The 18,172-nt window shown below is 47.1% G+C and overlaps 9 protein-coding genes across 9 annotated transcripts; 6 read left to right on the top strand and 3 right to left on the bottom strand.

The window, feature by feature from the left end:
- The first annotated feature begins 754 nt into the window (after positions 1 to 754).
- Positions 755 to 1,924, top strand: LY89DRAFT_244509 (uncharacterized protein). The gene is made up of 4 exons (XM_018206146.1): positions 755 to 1,037; positions 1,169 to 1,289; positions 1,343 to 1,538; positions 1,641 to 1,924. The coding sequence occupies exons 1-4, from the start codon at positions 930 to 932 to the stop codon at positions 1,672 to 1,674; spliced, it is 459 nt and encodes a 152-aa protein (XP_018064951.1). The 5' UTR covers positions 755 to 929; the 3' UTR covers positions 1,675 to 1,924.
- On the top strand, positions 1,567 to 2,947 carry LY89DRAFT_244451 (uncharacterized protein). Its single transcript, XM_018206145.1, has 4 exons — positions 1,567 to 1,901; positions 1,949 to 2,259; positions 2,308 to 2,604; positions 2,653 to 2,947. Exons 1-4 carry the CDS (start codon positions 1,708 to 1,710, stop codon positions 2,802 to 2,804), a joined length of 954 nt encoding a protein of 317 aa, XP_018064950.1. The 5' UTR covers positions 1,567 to 1,707; the 3' UTR covers positions 2,805 to 2,947.
- A 3,354-nt stretch (positions 2,948 to 6,301) lies between these two features.
- Positions 6,302 to 8,272, top strand: LY89DRAFT_710425 (DnaJ-domain-containing protein). The gene is made up of 3 exons (XM_018217828.1): positions 6,302 to 6,463; positions 6,515 to 7,889; positions 7,938 to 8,272. Exons 1-3 carry the CDS (start codon positions 6,354 to 6,356, stop codon positions 8,070 to 8,072), a joined length of 1,620 nt encoding a protein of 539 aa, XP_018064949.1. The 5' UTR covers positions 6,302 to 6,353; the 3' UTR covers positions 8,073 to 8,272.
- LY89DRAFT_710424 (putative cysteine protease atg4) lies at positions 7,963 to 10,180 on the bottom strand. The gene is made up of 4 exons (XM_018217827.1): positions 9,250 to 10,180; positions 9,027 to 9,195; positions 8,752 to 8,979; positions 7,963 to 8,704 (listed from the first exon to the last, which is right to left on the bottom strand). Exons 1-4 carry the CDS (start codon positions 9,770 to 9,772, stop codon positions 8,323 to 8,325), a joined length of 1,302 nt encoding a protein of 433 aa, XP_018064948.1. The 5' UTR covers positions 9,773 to 10,180; the 3' UTR covers positions 7,963 to 8,322.
- A 214-nt stretch (positions 10,181 to 10,394) lies between these two features.
- Positions 10,395 to 12,814, top strand: LY89DRAFT_739596 (uncharacterized protein; the record flags this gene model as incomplete). The annotated part of the gene is made up of 3 exons (XM_018220484.1): positions 10,395 to 10,530; positions 10,590 to 12,318; positions 12,364 to 12,814. 3 exons carry the CDS (start codon positions 10,395 to 10,397, stop codon positions 12,812 to 12,814), a joined length of 2,316 nt encoding a protein of 771 aa, XP_018064947.1.
- Positions 12,815 to 13,253: 439 nt separating this feature from the next.
- LY89DRAFT_655253 (histone-fold-containing protein) lies at positions 13,254 to 13,959 on the bottom strand (the record flags this gene model as incomplete). Its single annotated transcript, XM_018212337.1, has 4 exons — positions 13,254 to 13,383; positions 13,430 to 13,517; positions 13,571 to 13,642; positions 13,797 to 13,959. 4 exons carry the CDS (start codon positions 13,957 to 13,959, stop codon positions 13,293 to 13,295), a joined length of 414 nt encoding a protein of 137 aa, XP_018064946.1. The 3' UTR covers positions 13,254 to 13,292.
- Positions 13,960 to 14,357: 398 nt separating this feature from the next.
- Positions 14,358 to 15,165, top strand: LY89DRAFT_689256 (histone-fold-containing protein). The gene is made up of 4 exons (XM_018215876.1): positions 14,358 to 14,478; positions 14,625 to 14,713; positions 14,766 to 14,969; positions 15,018 to 15,165. The coding sequence occupies exons 1-4, from the start codon at positions 14,423 to 14,425 to the stop codon at positions 15,071 to 15,073; spliced, it is 405 nt and encodes a 134-aa protein (XP_018064945.1). The 5' UTR covers positions 14,358 to 14,422; the 3' UTR covers positions 15,074 to 15,165.
- Positions 15,166 to 15,665: 500 nt separating this feature from the next.
- Positions 15,666 to 16,359, bottom strand: LY89DRAFT_689254 (uncharacterized protein). Its single transcript, XM_018215875.1, has 5 exons — positions 16,239 to 16,359; positions 16,055 to 16,187; positions 15,923 to 16,001; positions 15,812 to 15,853; positions 15,666 to 15,759 (listed from the first exon to the last, which is right to left on the bottom strand). Exons 1-5 carry the CDS (start codon positions 16,259 to 16,261, stop codon positions 15,737 to 15,739), a joined length of 300 nt encoding a protein of 99 aa, XP_018064944.1. The 5' UTR covers positions 16,262 to 16,359; the 3' UTR covers positions 15,666 to 15,736.
- Positions 16,360 to 16,497: 138 nt separating this feature from the next.
- On the top strand, positions 16,498 to 18,155 carry LY89DRAFT_655245 (dihydrolipoamide succinyltransferase). The gene is made up of 4 exons (XM_018212336.1): positions 16,498 to 16,817; positions 16,871 to 17,239; positions 17,289 to 17,681; positions 17,727 to 18,155. The coding sequence occupies exons 1-4, from the start codon at positions 16,584 to 16,586 to the stop codon at positions 18,021 to 18,023; spliced, it is 1,293 nt and encodes a 430-aa protein (XP_018064943.1). The 5' UTR covers positions 16,498 to 16,583; the 3' UTR covers positions 18,024 to 18,155.
- The last annotated feature ends 17 nt before the right edge of the window (positions 18,156 to 18,172 follow it).

Here is an 18,172-nt window from a genome sequence, read left to right as displayed (position 1 = left end):
TCTGAAAGTGCTTGATCAAAATTAGACCATGCATTCTCAAATCACTCGAGTACCCAAGCCAGAACAGACTCCTCGTTATCAAGCTTGAATTGCCTAGAAACAGCTGCCATGTATGGTACCAGATAGCCGAGGCCGCAAAGAGCATCGAAAGTAGGAGTCGGATGCAGAAGCAGATAGGTACTATACAGACAGTTACAATACTTCGCCGCGTCGGAACCGTTGCCGTGGATTACCCTTCTCGAACCCTCGAAAATTCACATTCCCGCTTTTTACCGACATCTCACTGGACACGACGAGCACGAACTTGAGTCAGCGCTGGGCCGGACAAAGTTCCGCTCTGTGCTCTTGCGTGCTCTTCCCTGCTCTCGCCCTCTTTGATTTTCCTGGGGAAGTGCACCATCGACCAACCAGAAAAATGCATGATCGATATGGCTGTTGTGAATGGTCCCCGGGCACGAGATTGGCGAGACCAAGCGGACCCTCGCCGGTACTTACCGTTCCTTCAGGTTGGGAAAAGCTTGAACCCTTGGCAGGGAAATTTTCACCGTTGACACAACAGACGAACGAGCCATCAGCCATCCCATCGTGAACTTAAATCTCCATGATCCACGCCACCGGCCCTGCCTAGCCCGCCCTGTCCTCTTCTTTCGTGTGGTGCTGGTGACTAGTAGTAATATAGTAGGAAGTAGGAGTACCACCACCAAATTCATATATGCCTCGTCCGGCCTTGTTGCCATCAACATCCACCGTATTATGTGATCGTTCGACACATTCAAGACATTCATTCTGCAGCACAGTCACACTGCATCTGATCCTTGCCACGGACGCCTCTGACGCAGCCACCAAATTATGATTTCCGTGCCACACAAAACTGTCACGCGAGCACTTGCCTGATTCGATTTTCTACTTCTTCAACATAATTCACAACCATGAAGTTCGCCCACGAATTGCAGGAAACCCTGGAGAAGGAGGGGTTTCCACCAGGATGGATTGCTACTGCTATACCATATTCCAAATTGAAGAAGTTGCTGAAAAAGGTTCGATTTCCCCCGTGATTTTGCGTTTGATACTCCAAGTTCTTTCTCGACCATCGTTCATACGCATGTTGACGACTCGTCCTACTCCTGATATCCATCTTCCGGGCCATCATGGACTTACCTCTTCTCAGGTTCAGTTAGAGCTAGAGAGTCTGGGTTTAGATCGCCAAACCCTTTCTCAACTTGCCCCTCCATCCGATGATCCTACTGATCGTAGAGGAAGTGGGGTGGCGATCCAATACGAAATTGACGGTATGTGAGGCTGTGATTGACATTTTTGGATCTAAGGCTAATGTTCATCAAAGGGAAAATCAAACTGGTTCCAAAACTCACTCTCTTCATCCAGGTCGAAGGCGGAAGTGCTGTAGATGCAATCCTATCTCCTGAAACTAGAGAATACTTGGAACATCTAGCCAGAAGCCAGCCCGGCAGTAACAATGCTGGACAATATGAACATAATCCACCTATGCCTGGTTTAGACACCCAAGTCATAGACAGAAGGTATGCCCATCTTACACAATCCTCAAGCACTTCTCATTTCTCTTTAAGTTGCAAACACGGTAGCTAAACTCACGGTCTTTATGGTTTCTTGTTGGGCATCAGATGCATTTCTTCGCCTTACTCGAGCGAGGTGTAATCTGTCTTGTTCTTCTTGTCTGGAGTGACTAACATGTTCTGTAGACTAAGCAAATCCCTTGATAGACCCGGGTTCAAACGTGTTGAAGTACCTCTAACGTTTGATACCGAGTTTTTCGACATATTATACGGCGATGTCGTTAACCTCGATACTCTTCAAAATGAGCAACAGAAAGCTGTAGCTAGTAATATCAACACATTGTCTTCTCAACTCGTCCGCCTAGCTCGGTACGTCTAGCCCACCCGACCTTAGTTATTCTGCTGACCAATTTCAGGCCTTTGCAAGGAAAATACAAAGACAAGAAAACCGACCTCTACAGGTGGCGGCAACTTTTCGAAATTTATCTTCAAGGCTCGGTCTTCTTTTCGACACATGAGAAAGACCATGGTTCTCGAGATAGTGCTACTGCGGCGAAGCAGCTCAACTGGTTTCAAGATGAAGTGGTGAAGAGAGGGATCGTAGACACGTTCACGCTACCGGAGAGTCGCCAGGCACTCGTCCAATTTGTCAACATTAACATTGAGTTGTTGCGAAACCTCAAATTCCAAGAGCTAAACCAAAAGGCTATCTCCAAGATCCTCAAAAGTGAGCCCCCGTCTTCCAACTCCTACTAGCTGATCTAATACTTTCTAGAATTTGACAAACGTACTCACCTTGGCGCTTCCCAAACATTTCCACGGCTCATCCAATCGGATGCTATCATGTCAGGATCGATGGCCAAGGCATTGTGTTCTCAGGTCACTCAGGACATCGTCAAACTAGTCCCTCAGATTGAGGACTACTCCTGTCCAGTATGCTGCGACATTGTCTGGCGACCAGTAAGGATGAAGTGTGAGCATCTTTTTTGCAGCTCATGTGCAGTGAAACTTGAGAAGCAGAAAAAGCGATGCCCACTTTGTCGAGAGAACGTTCTCGTGAACCTTATGGAGGGTAAGTTTTCGTTTTCCGTCTCGCTGAGCAACCTCTAACGTGATATAGATGATATCGACAACGATATGTCCAGTTATCTTGAGCTATGGTTTCCGAAGGAGGTAAGAGAAAAGCGGATCGCTATCGAGACCGAAGCTGGGAGAGAGGCACTAGGAATACATTACAAACATCCTTCGGAAGAGAAGTGTGTAGTGATGTGATAGCGAGCTGGATCCAGAACGGGGGAACTTTTCATTGTTTTTCGTTTTGATACCCAGCGTTGAATCGTCGTTTTCGGACGAGTTGGTATACCCGGCACAGAGATACCCAATTGTACCTTAATCCATAATGTTTAACTCCTCGCGGCACGTTCCTGTCAGATTGTGCTCTTCAAGATGTATGCAGTGCGAAAGCAACTTGATAGCCATTGGGAATTGACATATCTTGAAATCCGACTTTCGGGCTAAAGTGCGATATTCAGGTTTTCTAGAGCTAGAAGCGTTGAGTTATCGCAGTAGCCATGAGAAACGGCATTTCATTTTACCCAATTTCTGATGATCGTAGCGAAGCCGGCGTTCACAAGGTTCGAAATCATTTTTAACAAGATTAAAGAAGAGTTTTGGTTTAGTAAGGCAATTTCTAGCAAGCTCCTCGTTGAAGATGAATAAGTTGTATATTGAGCATATACAGAGCAGTATGTCATGAAAATAGAAACATGCTCGAACCAAAGGCCAATGATAAGTATTCCTTGACAACAAGATGAATTAAGCCATTCTAAAGGCTTATGGCTCATGTATATAAAGAAACGGAAAGCCAATCTCATATAAAGACTCGGATCTCAATGTCCTTGGGAGAATTTGACATGCCAAGAATATTTAGGATGTTCAGAATTTGCATTTCTTTCCTCCAAAGCAAAAACCTGACAACGGCCACTATCAAGCTTCAGAAAATGAGTCTCATAAACGGGATTATCACGAGTAACGATCCTCAAGGCCCCACAACATCCCCTCTGGATAGTAAGGTGGTCTTGAATCTCTTAGTATATGCCATTGCCAAGTGGAATCAGCATTTCTTTTCTTCCTTTCTCGCTTTTAACGAAGGGAAAAGCACACTACATCGACAACGACCCAACGTTCATCTTCGGATTATATCGGGTATCAGTGCCTCAATAGTGATTTTCCCCGAGCACTCCTCTTGGCATGGAAGTTTCAGTGTAATGGTACATAGTACTCTTGGGTTGCGTCTTGCAATTCATTCGTATATTATCCACGATTCCACCGCTCACCAATGACCTCTCTTCTCGTTCATTCGTTTCGTTACCAATACTGCCACACAGTGACCATCAGATCGGCACCAAGAGTCTTTACTTCCAGACTCAAGATTTTTGAACGAATGCAACGGAGCCGATGTAGCATTTCCTCAGTTCTCAGAAACAGACATAGCAGTTCAAGCATGCCTGTTCTAGGAGCCACGATGTACAAAACCCTTCTCCACATTCCAGGAGTTTTGGAACAAGCTGATCAATACTATAGAATCTTCTCATGAAAACTCAGTCGAGTCGGGTTTCACCACCGGTGTCCAAGAAATAAATCGGCATTTTCTCATCGTTCGACTTCATAAGAGACCGCATGTATCCGTGGCATGAACACTAAGACTGTATTGCAGTATCTGGTGTTGGATCACCAAGAGTTCTTGTCTTCAGGCGTGAGCTATCGACTCCTATCTCCTGTTGGATCACGATGACCATTAAGTACTTCCGTCTTAGATCTTGATGACCTCCTACGAAAAGATTGGAGGGATCCGAGCACTAGAGTTATATCCGGTACATGACTACAAAGACACAGCAAGAGAGTATGACTTCTTGAACTGAATTTTAATAACAAAAATCAAATTCATAATCTCATGTGTAGAGATGAAGACAAATCGGTCGGTCGAGTCTCTCACACGATTGTGTTTTGAAAGTCTTAAGTAGAATGGAAAATGCTTCCTTCTGTGTATGTTGGGACAAGGCTAGGAAAAAGAGATGCCCATGTCACAGCACTTTTGCATCGCATCAATTTAGCTCTCGGCAGGATTGCCAGAACTATTTCACAACATATACCACCGCTCAAATACCCCGGGATTGCCGGACATTCAGAATGTACCTCTCCTCAAACGCTGAACTCGCGGCAATCATTGTCCAGGTCCCTTGTGCTCCATTTCCGGAACCCACTTCAGGTTAGCATGAAACTTTCCTTATGCATGACAGTGAGACTCAAATCGCGTTGTATTGTGCAACCTAATGACTAACAATGATACGTCCGTGCGGTGGATCTTCTAGGTATATGTTGCAAAATTTGAACTCTATTCGCCACCTAGCGTAGTAATATATGATTGCCGGCAAGTTATAATTATAAAACAATCATATGGCAAGGAAGAATGGAGACTTAAATGCAGCAATAAGCAAGTCTCAGCTGTTCCAAAAGCAACAAGATGCCATGCTCATGACGATATCTTAGCAGAGCTACAAGTTGCATTATCCAACAGCACAACAACGAAGAATAAGGGATGAAGTAGAAAGATTAAATGACCTAATGGCATGCACACTACAAATAGCGAGGATTCTTTGCCCCATGGCAAATCTTGACATCACATGACGCCTTTTCCCCGTGCGAAAGTATTATGCTAATGTTCCTAGGTACCTCATCAAGAGTCCACCTTTGCGTTGTGACGGGGATAACTATCGATGAGTGTAGGAAATCCCAACAGGATCTATAGGTTCCTAAAACGATGATGTTCTCCGAACTGAAGGCACTAGGTAGCCAAGTAGCCTCCTCTCTCGACAGTGTATAGAGATAACCAGTATAAGGTACATTGAGCACTGGCGAATGTCCGAAGCAGGTTGAAAGACTGCAGTCAAAACACCTTAAATCCTCGAAGCTGGCAGAACATTAAACAGTTATCAATTCGTTTCCTTTCTTTGCTTGTCTCTGGGGCCTTGAAGCAAGTTGCAAGGTGGCAAATATCCAAGGGAAGGTAAAGAAGAAGCAGACACTGGGTGCCCGAGCCCAGCAACACAGAGCAGAAATCGACATTGCATTGTCCGATGAAAGAGACCTAGACCGTCACTTGCTGGATGTGTAAAGCCTACTAAGCCACTCCAGTATTAACCCTCGTCCTCTGGGACTATAAGAGACGGACATATGGAAATACAATGGTCCAAAACACCCAATCTTTTTGTGCAGCGGTCTCCTTACAGATATGGTTATTAAAGTCTGAAATGAGGCCAACAAATATGGGAGAATTAAAATACATTCCACGAAACCACATATTAGAATATCGTAGAAATTGAAATATCGGATAACATTGTTCCAGAGTTTGTGGGACAATATGAATGGGAAAGCAGAGTTTTGGAGATGGAGGGGAATTTACGGTCTACTTTGAGCCGTAGTATACCACTTCATCCCTCATAGGATCCAACTGATATTGTCCCACGAAGTCTTGAACATTATCTAATACTCCACCAAATTTGGGGTATGACTCTTCTGTCAACTTCAAAATAGCTTCTCAGAAGCGATTGTCAAGACCCAGCATTGATAATGGTCTAGAATAGAGAATGCATGATCTGTTATGAGTCTGATGTGAGTCAGCAAAGATGTTGCTCTGCGGTCAAGGTTCATGGATGCATGCGACCCGCCACCCCGCAGAAAATTGTCGAGTAAGAGAGTACAAATTTCAACCCCGCCAACATTTTCCAAGTGAGCAGCCCATGGCAAGAAACAGCTGCCACGATGGGTGCACAGCAATCCTCGAGTCGCGACAGCAATTCGCAAAACGGCGAGGGCGTAAAAAGATGCTACTATGAAGTACTAGGTATTGAACGCAGTGCTTCAGAAGACGAGTAGAGTAACCTCCAATTCTACACAATGTGCCGGGACTGATCAGTGCTCAGAGTTAAGAAAGCCTATAGAAGAAAAGCCCTGGAACTCCACCCTGACCGGAACTATGGCAATGTTGAAGCTGCTACAGCGAGTTTCGCAGAAGTCTCCGCCGCCTATGAGGTCCTCTCAGATCCCCAAGAAAGAGCTTGGTACGATTCACATCGAGAGTCCATTTTACGAGGCGACGATGGAACGAATGAGGAAAGTTACGAGCATAATATTCGAGTCACCAGCGCTTCGGATATTGTACGTTTGATTGGCAAGTTCAACTCAAGTGTTTCTTTCACAGATGGACCAAATGGATTCTATGGAAGTCTACGAGATAGATTCGCGAATCTGGCGAAGGAGGAAGATGCGGCCTGCGACTGGGAGGGTCTGGAACCGGTGGACTATCCCGATTTTGGCAGCGCTGAAGACGATTACGACGATGTGGTGAAGCCATTCTACAGGGTTTGGATCAATTTCTCGACCAAGAAGACCTTCTCGTGGAGAGATGCGTACAGGGCTTCAGATGCACCAGATAGGGCCACCCGAAGACTTGTGGAGAAGGAGAACAAGAGATTACGAGAGGAGGGCATCCGAGAATTCAACGACGCTGTTCGATCGTTGGTAACCTTTGTGAGGAAGAGGGATCCAAGATACATACCCAATTCGCAAACGGAGGCAGACCGACAAAAGATACTGCGTGATGCTGCCTTAGCCCAAGCAGCAAAGTCACGAGCTGCTAACCAAGCCAAGATTGAAAAACACGTTGTTCCGGACTGGGCACAGACTCGAGAGCCTGAAGCCGAGGAAACATCAGAGTCTGAAGAATCAGAGGTCGAGCATATTGAGTGTGTAGTTTGTGGAAAGACGTTCAAGAGCGAAAGGCAATATGAGACCCATGAAAAGAGCAAGAAGCATATCAAAGCAGTGCAGCAACTGCAACGGGAGATGCGGAAAGAGAACGACCTCCTGGACCTCAATACAACATCCCAGGATACATCGGCACCTGATTCTGCTTTCGAAGAGCTAGACCTAGACACGAAGGGCATTGTAGTAGAAGGCGAAAGTGCCACTTCTGTCTCAGACGATATTGAAGATCATCTCGAAGGACATTCTCCAGAGATCAGAAATAGCGACTTAAACCAGGGATCAGACGTGAAGGTTGATCCTGTTGCGAATGAAATCTCAGATTCTTCTGAAGCCGACGATGAATATGCCTCTAGGAAGGAGGTCGAAAAACGAATTGTCGGGACCCTCTCAGACGAAACTACTAAAGTGGACATCTCATCAGATGCTACGCCCATAGCTAGTGATGTTGATAGCCAACGCCTTGGTAAAGCAAAGTTAAAGAGAGCGAAGAAGAAAGCAAAGCAAGAGCAACTTGCACAAGATCTCAATGAGGTACGTATATTATATCAATAAAAGAGTTGTATCCTAACTACAACGCAGTTCAAATGTGCAGCTTGCAATGAGACTTTCCTTTCGAAATCCAAGCTCTTCAATCACATCAAAGAATTCGATCATGCCCAGCCTGTCCCCCAGGCTATTCAAAAGGGTAGCAAGGGAAAGAAGGGGAAGCGGTGAGACTACTATTGCATGACAGAACATGTTGTTAATAGGGTTGATTTCCACATAGCGCGGAGTTGGGGGACATCGGGCGATTATGGGACATTAGATTTTATTGCTGGAGTTATCGTAGAGGTTGTGTCGGAATTTGCATTAAACAAGTCCGCTTGAGAGCCTGTGCGAGTACAGCGATTCTAGACCAATATCCTTTTCAACCCCAACGCCTAGTTGAGACATGCAACCAACACCCATTGCACCTAAATCCATCCTAAGCATCTAATATGGTATCATCGTCGTCATCATCATCAAAGGTCTCGACTTCATCAATCGCTCCATCCCGCTCTGTACTGAGAGCAGGCTCTCGATCGGCAACGTGGATGACGGCTTTTCCCTGAACCTCTTGTACAGCCCTCCGCCAGTCTTTCCAATCGTTCTCATCACGTATCAGAAAGGCGATCAGCATACTTGGATCCATTTCCTTCACATGTATCCGTCTCAGCCTCCTGGTATGGCAGGAATCTAAATCTTCCTGGCTGTAGTCCTCAATGTTTGCTGGTAATGGCAGTGCTGGTCGAGTTTGGTGAGGGTCTAGGTAGAAGAAAAAGGATCCTTGAACGCCAATGAAATAGTGAGATGATGACGGTTGACCACTGCTAAAATAAGTTTATTGCATGCAAAAAAGAAGAACATCACGTACCCTGCTATACCAATAGACTGAGGCATCTGTAAAGAAGCCTTCAAGGCTTCCCAATACACGGGCGTGATTTTGTCTAACCCTAATCGTGTTCCCACTAAGATGAGGGTTGGCTTGAAAGTCACCCCGTCAGGTCTAGCGATCTTCATGAACGTATCCTCATATACCTCTACCCCATCGCCGGTAAGATAGACTCGGAGTTCTGAAGACTCGTGATCATTTGTCAAGGCCCTGATTTTGGTCAGCCAAGCAACTCATTTACAGCATAGGTATCTTACTGTATACAGCGTGCTGTGGCCGATGGCCCAAACCACTCTCCAGGATGCTTCCCACAGGCAGTCGCTCCATGTTCCACAAATTTGTGTATCGAATACGGGGCATTTGGCGAATCTGCGAACAAGGAGATTATCTTACGCTCTTCGGCGGTGGATGAGCCACGTCTCCAATCTGCCGACGAAGTTAACCATGCATCATTTAAAGAGTATAAAACGACACTCTTACCTCTCCCCAAGCGAACCATCACAAGAGCATTTGCAAGCAAGCTCTGTCCAGAGCGAATCATACATCCCCATCCAGTGTCAGACGTGAACCCGGCTGGCTTGTCGAATTGGCTGCGTATTCGTACCGGAAGGCTCATGGCGGCTTGCGCTTTCGGGTCTTGTGATTTGGGAATGGCCGGGAAGTTTGACCTGTATGTGAGCCATATTCTTGCTTCGAAGTCGTCCAGGAATGGCGAAGGCCATCGTCCGCCCTGCTCGTTCTCCGAGTCCTCATAAGCTAGATTCGAGTCGATACTGCTAGCTGTGCTGTCGGGTGGGGTTACAGGTTGTACTCGACTCGATCCGATGGGAGCAGACTTGACGTTTGGAACAGAAGAGTGCATGTCTTTCGCAGCTGATGATCTGTCTGGCGCACGGTATTCTTTTCCCAAGCACCATATTGGAGATTGCAGCACGTTTGTCGGTTCCGGATCGTAGAAGTATTGTACAAATTTCTTGTACTTGCCAAGATCCAGAGCAGCCATGGTAAGTCCTTCCTATGAGCAAGAGAGGATCATCAGCTCAAGGCTGGGATACTTGAAGGCGGGGAACGTGGGGGAACGTTCACGGCAGCTGTTGAGACCGTGAAGCTGTCACTGTCGCTGTAACTTATTTCAAGACAAGTCCGAAGATAGGGCGTGATAGTGTGAAGAAAATGAGTCTGAATTCTGCGGGCGAAAAGGTGGTTGTACTCGTTGACTGTTCGAAGCCTAGGAGAGAGACAGATGCGGATGACCCAGATTCGCTTGGCACCTGACCGCCATACAAAGTTATCGATTCACTGTGCTCAGGCTATGATGTCAATGCCAATAAACTGTCAGGCTCCTCTGACAGTCATGATATGAGCAGCAGATGGATGAGTTATATACAGGAGAAAATGTAGGCGTCGGAAAGTAATGTGGCTGGAGCTCCTTGCCCAGTACTGGTATCGCCGATAAGCAAACAAAACACATGCTAGCGTCATACCAGAATTATTTGAATCAGAGACAACGCAACGCAGCCACCTTTGCCCCGCTGTTGACTGCACCGAAGAAGACAATTCTTTCTTTGGCCGGCCTGATCCAATTCATTTGATATCAACTCAATGGTTTGATTTAGATCAGCAATATGCCGAGCACGAAAAGGGGGGGGAAGAGAGGGAACTCTGGCGCGGGCAGGACAAGAGGTGGTCGACGCAATCCAGGTTTAGATACCTCTTTTGTACCATTCTCCAATACTGCTGCGCCACGCAGAGATCATAATGGTAAGCTTTGGTTCTATCGAGCATGTGCACACGAATGAATCCAACTAATTTCATTCCAGGCTTCACGCTACAAGATGAAGCTCGAAATACTGAACGGCACCATTCGTTCTGGAATACAGATCAGAGATTGCGGGACTCACAGGTTACCTTTGTGAGCGCTGGAACTCTCGATTCTACGAAGCCCAAAGATACAGAAGCTGCTCTTGCAGAGATGACCCTCGATTCACCCAAGGACTTCGACAAGATCGAGGTGTTTGAAGAGGAGGAGGAGAACGAGCATGTAGAGGACACGATGATGAGTTCAGACCATCGACCAATCCAGCAACACGACAAATCACCATTAGAGGATTCAAAATTCAATTACATCGTCGATGTGCACGGTAGTGAGCCGGTTCAAACTGGGATACCCCCACCACGACTACGTTCTGTATCTCCTGTGCCCTCGAACTCCAGCGAAGAAATCATCCTGTATGCAGGTAGAGATCGACAGGGCCGAGGCATATCAAGAGTTTCCAGCGCCCCAAGGACGGTCGCAGATCCTATTGAACAGAAAATCCGAAGGGTAGAAGACGAAATACACAAGCGGGAGGAAATGTTGGAAGAGGTTCTCCGTCACGGTGCTACTCCTCCTGTACTACCAAATATGGCCAGCAGCTCATCCATAAAGGATGTTCGTCCGAAGCATCAACGTCGAGGTCGTCGTAATCATTCGCGTTCAGAAGACTCCGAAGAAGCGGCTCTAATTGCAGACTACATTGCAAATATTGACAAGGATGACCGGGTCCCCAAGTCCTTCGCTCAACGCGAATTGGGTGGGACAGAAGACGAGGTGTGGCAGGATACTGAAGCCTCGTCGGGAGAACCTATTCAGAAATCAGAGTCGGTGCTTCATGGCGATTGGGATCGTGCCGACATTTGTGACTTCGATGACCTGAGCACTTCTGATGGAGTCATGGGAGATGTACAGCAGATCTTGTCTAAAAGAGACCGAGAATCTGGCGTTCAATACCTCGTCGTGTGGCAAGACCAGACTGTGGATGAAGCTAGATGGGTTCCGACTACCACCCTCACGAGTGTGAACGCATTGTCACATATTGAAACTTTCGAGGCAGAAGAAAAGCTTGTGGCTGAGTTCACAGGTGCTACTGAAGAGGATAGTGGCGATTCTGACGACCTTGACATTGACGATGAGGACGGTGACGACCTTGCAGATGATGAAGATCTGTTGCTGCAAAAGATTGAGAGAATGAGTGACGAGAAGATTGCAAGACTTCTAGCCAAGCAAGAAGAATTGGGCATGGGTTCTAGTAAGCTGATACTTTTCGATGACGACGATGAGGACGATGGAGACGACGACGACGACATCCCCACCTTTTCAAACACGTTCAGTCCGGTCATGCTCTCCTCGAAGAAGAGTGCTGGTAGAGGTCGTGGATCCAAACGGCCCAAGGGCGAATTTCCTTCCGCAACTATGATGGCTGATGCTTTTGATGGTTTTGATGTCATGGACTTCGATCGTCCCAGTCTGAAGAAAAGACCAAAGGGCCGCAAAGGCAAATTTGTTCCTGCTATATCAGATTCTGAGCTCGAGGCATCAATGGAGATGGCCTGGGAGAATGATCGCTTAAAGAAGAAAGACAGGAAGCAAGAACGAGAGGAGCTACGCGCTCAAGGTCTACTTGGGAGCAAGAGTGGCAAGCCTGATCTCAAGCAGAAGTACAAGGAAGGGATGGACCTTCTCGCTGTGAGAGAGGAGATCAAGAAATTCTTGATGGGAAATAATATAACGTATGCATGGTCTCCAAATCACTATAACAAGGCTAATCTTTATAGACTGTCTCTACCACCGATGGACAAAGCAAATCGCAAAGCAGTTCATGAATTAGCCATTGCTCTCCAGCTGAAATCAAAGTCGGCAGGAAACGGCACCACTCGCTTCCCTATCTTGTACAAGACCGCACGAACAACAGCGTTTGCAGAGCATGCATACAACGCAGCTGAAGCTCGTTTGACTCGTCGCTACCTCCCACGAATGGACGTGAGCAGCAGGAGCTCTGGTGTGAAACGGGCTCGTGGAGGCGGATTCAATAGTGGTGCTGTCAGTTATAGAGATGGTGATATTGTCGGTGGCTCTGCACCTGAATTGGGGGCCGGAAACAGAGGTCGCGCTATGCTCGAGAAGATGGGTTGGAGCTCAGGTACGGCTCTTGGTGCTCTGAACAATAAGGGTATTCTGCAGCCAGTCTCCCATGTTGTCAAAACAACCAAGGCCGGTTTGGGTTAACATGCTGGGTCAGTTCATGTCGTGGATCCTATGTATCTTAAATTGCTTGGCGTCGTTTTTACCGGATACGCAGCATCTCCTGGAGTTCTGAAACCCTGTAGAAGCCAAATGTATGAAAATACTCAATCTGCAAAGATCATATGAACTTGATTGCCAATGTGTTGCAGACGTGTCAAACGCGTTATCGCCGCAGAAGTTTATTGAAGGTGCAAGATGCCAAATTCACATGAGAAGCCAGAAGTTGTTTGATGTTCATGTTTCAATTGATGTCTTCTCGAATTCCCTATCCGAAGACTTATTGTACAGCCACGTACCCCGAAAGCAGACCGTGAAGACATATGCCCCCGTAAAAAGCAGACCATCCATAACGCATTAAAGAGACCCAAAGATCCCAAACTACTCAGACCCCATCATCCATCCAGATGACCCAAAGTCAAAGCAGATCAGATATCCCATAAAAACCCAGAGAGAAAAGCATCTATTTCGTTGACGAAGAGTACTTGGTGACAGCCTTGGTACCTTCCGAGACAGCGTGCTTGGCAAGTTCGCCGGGGAGGATGAGTCGGACACTGCAATCCATTAGCGCGGTCCATGAGAGCATGTGGCGTGACTTACGAGGTTTGAATCTCTCGGGATGAGATGGTGGACTTCTTGTTATATGCGGCAAGCTTGGAGGCTTCGGTGGCGACGCGCTCGAAGATGTCTATTTATGCTATCAGTATGTTTCGCGTGTGTTCTGATTGTGGACGCGCCTACCATTGACGAAGGAGTTCAAGATGGACATGGCGCGGTTGGAGATACCAGTGTCTGGGTGAACTTGCTTGAGGACTGTGATAAAATGTTAGTCGATGTTTTGGAATGGAAACGCGTCCTGAAGTTGATGGAAGGAAGGCTGGGTCCATTGGATGCGGTATCGCAATGTTGTGGACGCGCCAAGCTCCACCAAATCCGACGCGACTGAGAATGAAGATGGGTTTCGTACCTTTGTAGATGTAGGAAGAGTAGGTCTCCTTGCGCGTCTTGGTGCGCTTCTTCTTGTCACCAGTCGCGGCGGTCTTCTTGCCAGCTTCCTTCTTCTCAGCGGGAGCCTTGGAAGCAGGTGCCTTGGAGGCGGGCTTCTTCTCTGCGGCGGCTTTGGGAGGCATTTTGATGAAGTTTGGAAGTTATTGACGTGAAAGTCGTAAAGGTGTTTGGGTGAAGTTGATGAAAGTAATTGACGTGAAGTTGGACGTGGCGTTGTGGCGGATAGTTGATGAAGGAGAGAAAGTTTGGGGAAAATGGGAAATCGATTCAACTTATAGTGACGGAGCTAGCGTGTTGATTCGGAGTCAGAGCGGGTGTCTGCAATATGATTGGCTGGCCTAATCTCTGATGCTCTCTCTGTGCTTTGGCCCAAAAAGCAAGCGCGCTTGGCCGAGAATGGCTGAGAGCTAGCGCAATCACATAATATTTCGGCAAGAGTATAAATGCTTCTTTCCCCCCCCAAAGTCGTCGCTTTCAACTTTTCTCAACACCACCCAGCATACCACATCGTCGACTTCACGTCCATCTCCATCAATTCAACCACTTCAATAAACTCATCTACTTTCATCAACCAAATCCATCAAAATGACTGGAGGCAAATCAGGAGGAAAGGCAGCCAGCGGCTCCAAGAACGCGCAATCGTGAGTTTGCTCTTTCTACTCTTGTTTACCTGATCATCGCGACTTATTTGACGCGTCTTTTTTTCCATCCTCGTCCATCCGCTTCGAACTTTCGCATTGTGTTCTGAAATCATTTAATCTTGAATACATTACTAACTTCTTCAAAGCCGTTCATCCAAGGCCGGTCTCGCATTCCCAGTTGGTCGTGTCCACCGTCTTCTCCGAAAGGGTAACTACGCTCAACGTGTTGGTGCTGGTAAGTTCTTATTTTGCGACGCGTCTCGACCGAATTCTAACGCGTCTTTCAGGTGCTCCCGTCTACCTCGCTGCCGTTCTCGAGTACCTCGCTGCCGAAATCCTCGAGTTGGCTGGTAACGCCGCCCGCGACAACAAGAAGACCCGTATCATCCCCCGTCATCTCCAACTTGCCATCCGCAACGATGAGGAGTTGAACAAGCTTCTGGGACACGTCACGATCGCACAAGGTGGTGTCTTGCCCAACATCCACCAAAGTAAGTTGGTTCTCCGCAGTCTTGATACAAATACTAATTGCGATTCAGACCTCCTGCCAAAGAAGACTGCCAAGGGTGGAAAGACTGCCAGCCAAGAGCTATAGATCTTTGTTTCCTTGGGCTGGTTTTTCTGATGGGTTATTTCATGATAATGGGGTGTCGTCTGGGTCTGGGTCACGGCTGCTTCTTTTTTTTTCTTCGCGTTCTGGTTGTACATTAAAATCCATGGCAATGGATGAGGATTGCTTACTGAGAACAATCTTATGAGAAACCGATAAACCACAACATCTTCCCCCCGCGCTTTTGGTGACTTCTCTCACATGATGTCATGACAGGATCGATTAATTTTTCAATCGTCAAGACCTTGATTCAATGTTTCTGCGTCTTCAAGATATGTCACATTGACATTATTACTCTGGTCGATTCTTCAACGCTTGCAATTTACTGAACACGTGAAGCAGTTCAAACCAGCTGCAGCTTTCCCCCAAGTCAAAAGTGTTTGAGTTGGCAACTCCAAAACGAGGCAGATTTTGGCGCTTGGGCAGCCCGCGAAAATTCGGAACGATTAGAGCTACTACTCGAGCAGCTCTGCTCAAAATGTCGCTCTTGATAATAATGGTAGCAAGATAGTAACTTGAGCAATAGCACATAGCAGCCAAATGTGAGACATAAGTCTGCACAAAACAGAATCAATGACCAGGATATTTGCATTCCTTTGCTATGTACAGACATCTACCATTCAGTCATCCTTCCTCTCGGTGCTTCCATCACATCTGAATATGAGGCGGTGCTGGCGACAGTGTCAGTAAGTATTTCAATGACATTCTGCAGATGGAACCTACGGTCAAGAATTGGTGCTGGAAGATTTCGTTCGAACTTGGATCCTGTGATTTTATATCTCATCAGCATTACTTCCATGGAGGCAGAGCGAGCCGTGGTGTAGAATGACAAACCTCCGGGAGCAGTGGGCGCGTGGTATGGATCAGGGTGCTTCCACTTCTCGAGTAAATCTTCAGCTTCTTGAAATAATGCCTGAATTCCTGTAATCAGCACAAGTCTTGCTGGCCATATCCAAGGATCTCTACCCTTTGTTGTCGTGGATCTCGAATGTGCTTATTCGCTTCGAACAACGACCGAATGTACATAGCCTGACCCCTCCATAGATGACGGTGTACAGACCAGTCGAGGGCAAGCTTCAGAGAGCGTCGATAGAGGGATCTGAAATGCGTTAGATAGATATTACTCCTTCAGCGGCAGGGAGGGACTTGCGAGACAGCTTGCTTCGTAGACATCGTATCCAGCTTCAGCACCGTGTCTAGATCAATTGTCTTCCGGGAGGCGGTACACTACTAGTTCTATTTCATCGAGAGCCTGTTATGCCACCACGGAGCTGCTTCTTTCGACTTGGGGTGGGATAAGTGAAGGTATGGAGCTCGGTGTGGTCGCGAGATGTCGGAGAAGCATGCACTAGCGTCGGCTCGCTTCGAGTGAGGCTGCCAAAGAATCTCGGATGCAGCTCCAGGAATACCTGTTGTTTTTGCCGCAGCTTGATTTTTCACTCTTTCTTCATCAATTTCTCCTCCCTTTCTCTCTGCCTCTCAATTCTTTCTCAGGATGCTCTCGAGAAGAGTCCTAGTTGCGTCGCGCTTTCTGCGGGCTCATCGAACTCCTCAATTACGATACCCTTTTCCAGCTGTAGCGCAGCAGTTCCGCACCTATGCGGACAAGATCGTGAAGGTGCCAGAGATGGCAGAATCTATCTCTGAGGGAACATTAAAACAATGGTCGAAGCAAATTGGTGATTATGTTGAGCAGGATGAAGAAATTGCAACCATTGAGACGGACAAGGTCGGTCTATCGTGTCGCGTTGCTACGAACGGGGCTAATACTTTTGCATTCAGATCGATGTAGCTGTCAATGCACCTGAGGCTGGTACAATCAAGGAGTTTCTGGCAAACGAGGAAGACACGGTCACCGTTGGTCAGGATCTGGTTCGCATTGAGCTTGGTGGTGCCCCCGAAGGAGGAGAGAAGGAGAAGGGAGGCGCGGAACCTAAGGATGCTGCTTCAAAAGAGCAACCAACTTCCTCGGATCCAGAACCATCAAAGAAGGACGAGTCAAAATCAAAAGATGACTCAAGTCCAGCTCCTCCACCTCAGGAGAAGAAGCCAGAACCCAAGAAAGAAACTCCTCCGAAGCAATCCGAGCCAAAGAAGACAGAGTCGAAACCAAGCTCTACACCTACATTGGGAAGCCGTGCAGAGCGCCGTGTATGTGCTAATCTCCATATTCCACTCACTTCACTAACAGCCGGCACAGGTCAAGATGAATCGCATGCGCCTACGCATTGCCGAGCGTCTGAAGCAATCTCAAAATACCGCAGCCTCTCTCACAACCTTCAATGAGGTCGATATGTCTTCGCTCATGGAATTCCGGAAGTTGTACAAGGATGACGTTCTCAAGAAGACTGGCGTAAAGCTTGGGTTCATGAGTGCCTTCTCACGTGCCTCCGTACTTGCCATGAGAGATATCCCCGCCGTGAATGCTTCTATCGAGGGGCCGAACGGAGGTGATACTATTGTGTACCGTGATTACGTAGACATCAGTGTTGCTGTCGCTACCGAGAAGGGTTTGGTGACTCCCGTAGTACGCAACACTGAGGCTATGGACCTGATTGGAATTGAAAAATCTATTGCGGATCTAGGCAAGAAGGCAAGTTTCCTAGCCTACGTCTGCTAAATATGCTAACAGTTTCAGGCTCGTGACAGCAAACTTACCATTGAGGACATGGCTGGTGGTACCTTCACGATCAGTAACGGTGGCGTCTTTGGGTCGTTGATGGGCACTCCTATCATCAATTTACCACAAACTGCCGTCCTTGGGTTACATGCTATCAAGGATAAGCCAGTCGTTGTGAATGGGCAAATTGTGATTCGACCGATGATGTACTTGGCCCTCACCTATGACCATCGTCTTCTAGACGGCAGGGAGGCTGTACAGTTTTTGGTTAAGGTCAAGGAATACATCGAGGATCCTCGACGTATGCTGTTGTAAATAGCAAGCAGCACTTGCATTCTAGAACATCAAGCATCTAGACAGTATAAAGGTTCTTTTGGGAATCCGTCCTAGGAACTGTATTTGTACAGTAGTAATGACATGCATTTTTGGCATTCTGTACTTTCTCATAGCACTCGTGATAATGT

This window comes from Mollisia scopiformis (genome assembly GCF_001500285.1).
Source record: "Mollisia scopiformis unplaced genomic scaffold LY89scaffold_25, whole genome shotgun sequence".
NCBI lineage: Eukaryota > Fungi > Ascomycota > Leotiomycetes > Helotiales > Mollisiaceae > Mollisia > Mollisia scopiformis.
Note: the sequence above shows the minus strand (reverse complement) of the source record. Positions and strands in the feature narration are given on the sequence as shown.

Excerpts from the sequence above, each read along its gene's own strand:
- LY89DRAFT_244509 (XM_018206146.1), top strand. The coding sequence starts at position 930 with ATGAAGTTCGCCCACGAATTGCAGGAAACCCTGGAGAAGGAGGGGTTT. Across the intron at positions 1,038-1,168 it reads TGAAGAAGTTGCTGAAAAAG|GTTCAGTTAGAGCTAGAGAG; the intron begins GTTCGATTTCCC and ends ACCTCTTCTCAG. Across the intron at positions 1,290-1,342 it reads GATCCAATACGAAATTGACG|GGAAAATCAAACTGGTTCCA; the intron begins GTATGTGAGGCT and ends TGTTCATCAAAG.
- LY89DRAFT_244451 (XM_018206145.1), top strand. The coding sequence starts at position 1,708 with ATGTTCTGTAGACTAAGCAAATCCCTTGATAGACCCGGGTTCAAACGT. Across the intron at positions 2,260-2,307 it reads TATCTCCAAGATCCTCAAAA|AATTTGACAAACGTACTCAC; the intron begins GTGAGCCCCCGT and ends AATACTTTCTAG. Across the intron at positions 2,605-2,652 it reads TCTCGTGAACCTTATGGAGG|ATGATATCGACAACGATATG; the intron begins GTAAGTTTTCGT and ends AACGTGATATAG.
- LY89DRAFT_710425 (XM_018217828.1), top strand. The coding sequence starts at position 6,354 with ATGGGTGCACAGCAATCCTCGAGTCGCGACAGCAATTCGCAAAACGGC. Across the intron at positions 6,464-6,514 it reads CGCAGTGCTTCAGAAGACGA|AGTTAAGAAAGCCTATAGAA; the intron begins GTAGAGTAACCT and ends ATCAGTGCTCAG. Across the intron at positions 7,890-7,937 it reads TTGCACAAGATCTCAATGAG|TTCAAATGTGCAGCTTGCAA; the intron begins GTACGTATATTA and ends ACTACAACGCAG.
- LY89DRAFT_710424 (XM_018217827.1), bottom strand. The coding sequence starts at position 9,772 with ATGGCTGCTCTGGATCTTGGCAAGTACAAGAAATTTGTACAATACTTC. Across the intron at positions 9,196-9,249 it reads GATGGTTCGCTTGGGGAGAG|ATTGGAGACGTGGCTCATCC; the intron begins GTAAGAGTGTCG and ends CTTCGTCGGCAG. Across the intron at positions 8,705-8,751 it reads CAGTCTATTGGTATAGCAGG|TGGTCAACCGTCATCATCTC; the intron begins GTACGTGATGTT and ends TTATTTTAGCAG.
- LY89DRAFT_689256 (XM_018215876.1), top strand. The coding sequence starts at position 14,423 with ATGACTGGAGGCAAATCAGGAGGAAAGGCAGCCAGCGGCTCCAAGAAC. Across the intron at positions 14,479-14,624 it reads GGCTCCAAGAACGCGCAATC|CCGTTCATCCAAGGCCGGTC; the intron begins GTGAGTTTGCTC and ends ACTTCTTCAAAG. Across the intron at positions 14,714-14,765 it reads CGCTCAACGTGTTGGTGCTG|GTGCTCCCGTCTACCTCGCT; the intron begins GTAAGTTCTTAT and ends CGCGTCTTTCAG.
- LY89DRAFT_689254 (XM_018215875.1), bottom strand. The coding sequence starts at position 16,261 with ATGTCTACGAAGCAAGCTGTCTC. Across the intron at positions 16,188-16,238 it reads TCTACGAAGCAAGCTGTCTC|ATCCCTCTATCGACGCTCTC; the intron begins GCAAGTCCCTCC and ends AACGCATTTCAG. Across the intron at positions 15,854-15,922 it reads CGCGCCCACTGCTCCCGGAG|GATCCAAGTTCGAACGAAAT; the intron begins GTTTGTCATTCT and ends ATAAAATCACAG.
- LY89DRAFT_655245 (XM_018212336.1), top strand. The coding sequence starts at position 16,584 with ATGCTCTCGAGAAGAGTCCTAGTTGCGTCGCGCTTTCTGCGGGCTCAT. Across the intron at positions 16,818-16,870 it reads CAACCATTGAGACGGACAAG|ATCGATGTAGCTGTCAATGC; the intron begins GTCGGTCTATCG and ends TTTTGCATTCAG. Across the intron at positions 17,682-17,726 it reads TTGCGGATCTAGGCAAGAAG|GCTCGTGACAGCAAACTTAC; the intron begins GCAAGTTTCCTA and ends TAACAGTTTCAG.